General features: G+C 47.8%; 1 protein-coding gene across 1 annotated transcript in view; it reads left to right on the plus strand.

The window, feature by feature from the left end:
- Window positions 1-2,993: 2,993 nt before the first annotated feature.
- The window catches only part of NLRP12 (NLR family pyrin domain containing 12), a 38,734-nt gene continuing 32,761 nt past the window's right edge, over window positions 2,994-8,966 (plus strand). Inside the window, exon 1 of the mRNA XM_013007987.2 lies at window positions 2,994-3,270. Within this exon, the coding sequence (XP_012863441.2) occupies window positions 2,994-3,270 (277 nt within the window). The remainder of the gene's footprint in view (window positions 3,271-8,966) is intronic.

Genomic DNA, 8,966 nt, shown 5'->3' on the forward strand with positions numbered 1-8,966 from the left:
CAGAAGTTGAGCTGAGCCGTAGAAGCGATGGAGGTAAAGCTGAGGGTCAGTGAAAGAGAAGAAGACCCCCCCTTGAGATGGATTGACCCAGTGGTTGCAACAACTAGGCTCACACATATCAAGGATGGTGAGGATGCCCAATCTGCTGTACATGGGCACTCTTGGGGGTGTAGTGGTGACACTGCTAACCACGAGGTCAACAGTTTGAAACCACCAGGTGCTCCGAGGGAGAAATATGAGGCATTCTACTCCGGTAAAAAGTGACCGTCTCAGAAACTCACGAGGCCGTCAATCTTCACGAGAGCAGTAAGTCTCATCTTTCTCCCGAAGAGCAATTGGTGGGTTTGAAACTCCGACCTTATGGTTAACAACCCAACACGTAGCCCACTACACCAGCAGACCTCCTTTAGAAACTCCAGTACCAGGAGACTTAAAGGTTAGCTAGTGACCATCGAAAATTCATGCCTAGATAGGTCTCTCTCCCTTTCCATAGGAAATAAGAGTGAAGAAATCAAAGACCTAAGGAAACAATTAATCCAACTAACGAATGGACCATGTGAGCCACAGCCTCTACTATTCTGAGATCAGAAGAACTAGATGATGCCCTGCTACCACTACCAACCATTCTGACTGGGACCACAGAAGATCCTGGACAGAATGGGAGAAAAATGTATAACAAAATTCAAAATAATAAAAATGACTGCACTGCAGGTGACCAGTATTGTAAAAGAAAATGCACATGAGCTTCACATGAAAAGAAGGCTTTGGGGAGGTCAGGAGGAGTGGAGAGGGAAAAGGAAATGGGAATTGCTATTGCAACACATGATCGGTCAACAACGAAGCTCTAACGCACTCACACATGAGTTTTGCATGCTGAGAGTTCAAGTGCTGGCAGCAGTAATAATTATTACAACCCTGGGAAGGGTTTGCCAAGAACTATAAACATATTCTCTGCCTTTGACCCATTGATTTCCCTTCAAAGATAAAAGGAAATCAAAGGGGGAAAATGTTATCAAAGGGGGAAAAATTAGGTTCTGTGTCGGGCTGGGTTCTCTATAAAAGCAGAAGCATTGGGTTGTATGTGTGTATTTATCGGAAGAGACTTATATCACAAAGAGAGAGAGAAACATATATCAAGAAATCACCCATACAATTGCAGTAGTAGGTAAGTCTCAAATCAAAAAACCAAACTTGCTGCTATCGAGTCAATTCAGAGTCATAGTGACCCTATAGTGACAGGGTAGAACTGCCCCTATGAGTTTCCAAAGACTGTAACCTTTTACGGGAGTAGAAAGCCTCATCTGTCTCCCAGGGAGCGGCTGGTGCTTTCAAATTGCTAACCTTGCAGTTGGAGCCCAGAATGTAACTCACTATGCCACCAGAATTCCTTGGGTAAGTCCAATTTGGTTCAAGTCCACTGCATGTGGACCCAGCATCGGGTTTGTAGAGCCCCCATTGCAGTGCCTGTGGATCTCAGGAATCACCAGTGGACAGCTGACCTCAGATTTGCTCAGCTCTGCATCCACCAGCGTGTGCTCTTCTAGCTTCCTGTCCATCACCAGTCAAGAGAAGCCACTCGCTTATATCTGCCCACAGACTTGAACTGGATCCTAAGTCTTTGAGCGATGGGTCTCTCTCATCGGACGAATAATATTTGTCCTGTTAAGACTTCATACGTGTCTCTATAAATTATACTTGAGTCTGGGGTGGGGTGGGGGACTTTTTCTTCCCTGCAACAATAGAAAAGAAATTTGCTCTGTAAGCTTATACCTAAATGACAATTTTTAAACAAAAGGGAGACAGCTCTTTGAACCACATGTGATAACCCTTCACGAGGAGAACTGGGACCAGGCGGCATTTCGTTCTGTTGTCCAATGGGGCCACCGGCTGTGGGAAACGAACACGGAGGGAAATAGGACGAGGACTGTACTCCTTAACGTATCACAGAGGGAATCTGGAAAGCTGGTTTTCCACGGTAGGAAAGCCTCCACGTTGGTAAGTTAGAGGTAAAGTCCAGGTACATGATCCTGCTTTAAAAGTCTTTCCCAAGGATTCTCCCCCTAACAGCGATGCTGCCTTAAAGTGAGCGCGTGGTTGGTTGTGTCTCCCTACAGAAACAGACATTACCCTTTTGATCGCTGTTCCCTCTGTGCCATCCAACCCCCCTCATATCTTCCCCCAATGCAGGTATTAGGTTTCCTCACCTGTGAGCTTAGGGGCCTTAATGTAGATACCACCCACCTTGTGATGCATGTAACTTCTGAATATGCATGTATTATGGCTACCTATAAATATCCCAAGATAGTAAAGCTTCACTCTCACTTCTCCCAGTTCCACTGCTCCATCAAGAGGAGCTGAGGTGAGCATGCTACCATACAATGTGTCTGACTCCTTTATCTTACTCTCTCTCTCCTATCCTCTATGACTTTACTGTCATCTTTATATGTCACTGCCGTACATCTGTGCCTTCGGGCCCTTTGGGTTGTTGGAGGCTGGTTTCCTCTGACAACTGGTGACTTGAGGACCAATTCCATGGCTGCTCACAGCAAAGGCAAGGGGAATGGGAGAGAGGGTGAAGAAAAGAGTACCTTAGTTCTATCAGGAGTGGGCAAGAGGAGCAGAAGTGAGGATGTTGCTGTTAGGTGGCCTCTTGTGTCACTTCCAGCTCACAGCTCCCCTGGTTTCACAATGCCCCCGCCCCAACTTCCTCCTCTTCAAAGGGTGTTCCGCCCACCTGCCTATTGGTAAGTGGCGGTGGCAGGCAACTCTAGGCTGAGAAATCATTATTTCAACAGAAGGGCTTTCGTCTCTCTCACACACCTACAAACCCCCAGCAGTAGGGAGTAAGCCCCAACCTCTCCTCCTTTCCACCTGTGAATGGGCACACTGGGTACACCCCTCCTCACCCCCCCACCCCAACTTGGACACCACTTAGCAACCTCCTAGTCTCCAGCTTCTCTCTGAAAGGCCCATGCTTCGAACACTGGTCAAGAATGACAGAATGTGTCCTCTGCTGCCTGGCTACCTACTTGGAAGAACTCGCGGCCATGGACCTGAAGAAGTTCAAGCTATACCTGGGGACCACGGTCGAGCTGGGGGAGGGCAAGATCCCTTGGGGACGGATGGAGACGGCTGGCACCCTGGAAATGGCTCAGCTGCTGGTGGCCCATTATGGGTCAGGAAAGGCCTGGCTGCTGGCTCTAAGCATCTTTGAGAGGATCAACAGGAAGGACCTATGGGAGAGAGGACAGAGAGAAGACCTGGTGAGGGGTAAGGATGGGGGAGGGATGGCCAAGGCTGGTGCCCATCAATCCCCTTCTCTTCCCTGACACTCCCTGTGCCTGGGAGACCTGGGATTCCACGGTCATCCTTTCAGTCTTTGTTTATTCTGTGTTCTGCTCCAAATACCTTTCTTCTGTCACCTTTCATTTTTTCTCTTCTTGACCCCATGCTCAGAGAGTATTGGGAGGTGCTGTGGGCCGGAAGTTCATAAGCTCAGGTCGTATTTATTTTCCTGTTGCTTTATTTCATCCGTTGTGGTGGAGGATATACACAAGAGAACACACACCTATTCAACACGTTCTACATGTTACTGAAGGTCATGCTTCAACTCGACTAGGACACGATTCTCAGTGGTTTGTCCGATGTCATGCGATCCTCCTCCGTGTGCGCGCATGTGTGTGTGTGTGTGTGTGTGTGTGTGTGAGAGAGAGAGAGAGAGAGAGAGAGAGAGAGAGAGAGAGACCTAATGTAAATAGCCAGTCAGTTGAAAGGAATATTTCCTGGGAGGTGTGGTCTGCGTCCGAGATATACGGATGATCTGGGAAATCTTGCCCTCTGTTGAGCCTGCATTTGACTCATAGTTCTCTGATGAGTTCTCAGGATGTGAGCCAGCAGCTTGACAGCTTAGCCGCTGATGTTGGGTCTGCCAGCCCCTGCAACCATGAGTCCAGAGAAACCTACAAGCTGACACCTGACCCATGGGCTTAGGGCGTCCCAGTCTGCACAACTGCCTTACCCCCTTACAGCTCTTATAACAATCTATACATCAAGCATATTTGTACATATGTTGCCATCATTATTTTATAAATATTTTTTTCTATTTGAGCTCTTGGTATCAGATCCTCTTTTTTCCCCCGTCCTCCCCCATTCTCCCACCCTTGAGACCCCTTGATAAACTATATATATTATTATTAATTTCATATCTTACACTGATTGCTGTCTCCCTTCCCCATGGTTTCTGGAGTACATCTTCCGGGTTGGAGGTGGTGGGGTGGGGTGATGCATTGATCATTGTGATTGGTTCCCTCCACAAGCTTTTTAAAGCATATTTATTTGTACACATCACTGGATTCGCTCCATTTAGAGAACTAAGGTAACATTCCATGACTCAGTGGCACTGATGACTGTCTTCGAGTTGTACAACCATCCTCACCTTCCTTTCCTGAGCTGTCCCTGCCTGTGCAGAGCAACACGTGGTCCCTGTCATTGTCGTGGTGCCATGGTCTCGTAGCTCCCGCCAGATGCTCGGCAGTGGCTATGCAAATGAGGCATTTGCGGTCCACCAACTTCTGAACATTGTGGATAAGGTGCCCAGAATCCTTGCGGGGTTAGGGACCACGTCGATAAGGTCTATGGCATCCTGACAGGGGGAGGGGTCCGTGTATGCCAGCCATTGCCAAGGAAGGATGAAGGGAGACTACGACCCACGAGAGGACACAGAAATGGAGCCATTGTCCCAACACTGAGAAGCAACTAGCCGCAACGGACAGCTAGAGTTCGCTGTCACACCAGAGATCGCTTGAGACAGGGAGAAGCAGTGGCAGCAGAATCGGGAGTTGGCCCAGTGCGCTTCCTGGCCCGTGGGTGAAGTGGCTATGGTGGGTATGGGTGCACTGGCTGCCCTACGCAGCAAAAGCACAGATTGTCTTTGGGTAGGAGACTCCCAGGCAGCATGGAGTGCCTCCCAGTACTTTTGGGTGGAGCTCAAGGGCTTTGTCACGCTGACCCAAGCAGGGCCCAGATCAGTCCGAGCAGCTGTGAGCGAGGCCTGCCTGGAGACACCGCTAAAATAGAGATGGTCTGACCACAGATCTGTATCCTGAGTCATTTCTAATCTCGAAATATAACCGGTTACTTCCCTAATCAACGCCGGAACGGTGAGGGTGGCCTGTGTGTTCTGTGGCCACTGCGATGAGTTATTAAACCCAGAGAAGCAGAGTGCCATGGGAGGGACATCTGGTGTCAGAAGTGGTTGGAGGGAGGGGCCGGGTCTGACCTCTGTCTCAAAGGAGTGGGCCTGGGGTTGATCTTGGCCTTGACTCCCCTTCCCCCTTGTAAAATGAGAGGAGGTCAGGCAATGCCAACATGTCGCTCTGCAGCCCTCAGAGTTCCATCTCGTCCCTTGAATCCTTCAGAATGTTTAAAACCCTGGAGGCAGGATGAATGCCCCAAATCACTGAGCCGGCCTTTAAACCTAAAGTTAACCATATAGCTATCTAGCTCCAGAAGCCCTCTTAAAGCCCAAGAATAAGTTAGCATCATTAGTTTAAAAAAAATTGCCTTGATCACCATGGTGGTCCTTGATGAACTATCTTCAGGGAACCAAATTGAGGACAGAAACGCTGAAGAGCAGCTAAACTTCGAGGGCAGTGGATGTATGTTAGTGGGGGTTGAGCAGTCTTGGAAAAAGAGGCTGTGAACGGTTGTGTAACTGCAGAAATGTAATCGACGGCAGCCAAGGGCAGCTGTAGAAACCAGTGACTTTCCTGCAGGATCTGCTGTGTAGATTCTCAATCACAACAGTAAGGCAGGCAATTCCAGTTGTTTTGTTTTTTTCATAAAGGAAATAAAATGCATATGCTTACATAGCCGGCTCCTGCCATTCAGTCATCAGATTCAATGACTCATGCTCATAAAAGTCTTTCCTGCTCAAAATAAAATAACCCTTTCAGCCACCTTCCATCATGCAGCCTTGAAGAAAGTGAGACACAGCATTCATCGTTCTCCGAAATCATACGAGGGGTCTATTTATCAGTAGGGTGTAAGGCTCGTTGAAGCAGGGACCTCAGGCCTTACTGACTATTATGTGTTCAATGCCGAAACAATACCCAGGTCGGGCTGATGTCCACCATCGGTGTATTTGCTGGACAAATGGATGGGCGGGTGAGACATGGCCAAGAGATGAAGGTGAGAAGAAACAATGAAATCGAATTAGATCTGAAGCAGACCCTCCTGGTTGAGGGGATGCGGTGGGTGGATGGATGTACATGCTAACTCGAACCCAACCAGCAACCCCTCTCTACAGAGTCCATCTGGAGTCACAGGGACCCTGCAGGATCAAGTAGAACTGCCTCCTAGACTTTCCAAGGCTTTCATCTCCCCGCCCTCTAACTTTGGGTTGTGAATTGAGTAAAAGCTTGCAGAGCAGTTTCATTTTTCCATTCCAACCTTTCAGACACATTTTGTTTTGCCTCCTTGATGGCAGCTCCCACTTCCTCCCTCTTTCCCAACCTTTCCGAGCTTTGTGCTTGAATAAGTACTGCCCTTTATGTCTCAAAGGGTGGATGATTTGAGGGGGTGTGCAACCCCCTCGTATTCTGGTTCCCTTTTTGCACCTGTTGTTTGGCTGCAAATTGAACTCTGGGGGTGAGTTCATTTCCAGACCTGAAGGGTGGCTAGGGGCTAGAGTCTCAAGGGTTCTGCTGGGCCAGTGTTTCCCAAAGTTGGTGACACCCCCCAAGGGGGTGTGATTCTGGAAGGGTCCCTGGGGTGGGGTGGGGGTCTTGCAAAACCAGATACCTACACTTTATCCTGGATGAGGGGCTGCAGTACAGAGGTTTTTCATTGCCAAGGACACACTGAGTCATTGTCCGCAAATGGGAGCGGTAGTCCAGGTAGGTTTAGGAACCTGTGTACTAGCCTCTATCCAATTAGTAAGCCTGGTCCTTTGTAAGCTTCTGAGTTTTGTTCCACACTTTTTGTCCCACTGTGTCCGGAACTTAAGTGTGATATTATGTGATGTATGTGATATCTAATGGGATCCCTTTAAGAGCTATTGGCAGTGGTAACAAAACAAAACAATAAACTCACTGCCTTTGAGGCGATGCCGATGCATAGCGACCCTGTAAGACAGGGTAGGACTGTCCCTGTGGATTTCAGAGACTGAAACTCGCTATGGGAGTAGAAGGGCCCATCTTTCTCCCTCAGAGCAGCTGGTGGTTTTGAACAGCTCACTTCTCGAAGAGCAGGCCAATGCGGAACCACTACACCAGGTAGCCAGGCACTGAGCTGTAATGTTTCCAGAAACTGACTTCCACATCTCTCTCCTGCAGAGCAGCTGGTGGTTTCGAACTGCTCATGTTTTGGTTAGCTACCAAGCATTTAACCCCTGCTCCACCAGGGCTCCTTGCAGGTGTGATGACCATGATAACCAAATCCTTTGCTGTCAAGTGTATTCTTATTCATTACGACCTTGTCGGGCAGGGTAGAACTGCCCTGTGGTAGTTACATCATTTCATGTCAACTTGATAAATAAGTATAAGGGTCGAGTCTAGCCTGTCAATCAGGTCCCAGCCTGATGATGCCTCTCTTTGCGCATGGCCTTGTCATAAGGATTCTGGGAACTTCCTCTCTTTCTCCCTCGAAGCAGGCCACACAAACTCTCTCTCTGCTGCATCTTCTTGTTGACAAGCCGTATGGAGCCACGTGGAGACCTGAGTGAGTCATGCAGTGGAGACCTTCACCGGCGCCGGCATGCTTCCACTGGCATTGGATCCACAAGACTTTTCACCTACCGGTCTATCATCTTCCTGCATTCAGCATCTTTGCGTGTGCTGGGTGGGTCTGAAGAGGAATTTATGGACTAGTCTCAGACATATGGACTAATATCACACTTACGGACTTGATCTTGAATGGGCTGGGGCGTTTTCTCAATATACAATTGCTCTTTGATATAAAGCTCTTTCTAATATATATATGTGTGTGTATATGTATATGTATATACATATATGTGTGTGTGTGTATATATATATATTTATATCCTTGGATTGGTTTCTCTAGTCAACCTGGCCTAAAACATTCCCTGTAGGATGTCCAGGGCTGTGTATCTTTACAGAGCAGCTGAGCTCACCAGGTCTTTCTGCACCAGGGCTCCTAATTATCATGATAGGGGTCCAGGAGGAGGAGATCAGGAGATGGGAAACAGGTTGTTAGTCTGGGTTGACTAGAGAAACAACTCCAGAGACACTCATATATGTATAAGAACGAGCTTTATATCAAAGAGTAATCATACATTAAGAAAACATCCCAACCCAGTCCAATTCAAGTTCATATGTCTGATATTAGCCACTAAGTCCTCTACTAGTCCATAAATCCCTCTTTAGACTCATGCAGCACACGCAATGATGCCAAATTCAAGATTATACAAGCCGGTGGATGCAAAATCTTGTGGATCCAATGGTGGTGGAAGCATCTCAGCGCTGGCGTGGGTCTCCATGTGGCTCCTTCAGCTCTCTGAGTGTCTCAACCACAGGAAAGTGAAACAGAGAGTGTGTGGCACAACTCCACGGAAAAAGAGAGGGAATTCCTAGAATCTTCAGAAGAAGGCCACACCCACAAGACTACCCCATCAGGCTGTGACCTGATTGACAGGCTAGACTCTATCCCTATACTTATTTATCAAGTGGACATGAAATAATGTAACTGACGCACAGGTGATGAACTCAATTTTTTAACTGCATGAATGTGAGGTAACCACAGAACAGCCTGAACTTGGAGTGGACAGGGAGTTAGCATCAAAAAGATTTCATTTCTGATGAAATATCAGGTGATATTATTGCGTGTCCTGGTGACACAAAGGTTAAAGAGGTTGGCTGTTAACTGAAAGGTTGGTGGTTCAAACCCACCGGCCACTCTTTAGGAGAAAAGACGTGGCAGCCTGCTTCCATAAAAATAGACATCTTTGG

This window comes from Echinops telfairi, unplaced genomic scaffold, assembly GCF_000313985.2.
Source record: "Echinops telfairi isolate 266 unplaced genomic scaffold, ASM31398v2 ScPeMD7_655;HRSCAF=1070, whole genome shotgun sequence".
NCBI lineage: Eukaryota > Metazoa > Chordata > Mammalia > Afrosoricida > Tenrecidae > Echinops > Echinops telfairi.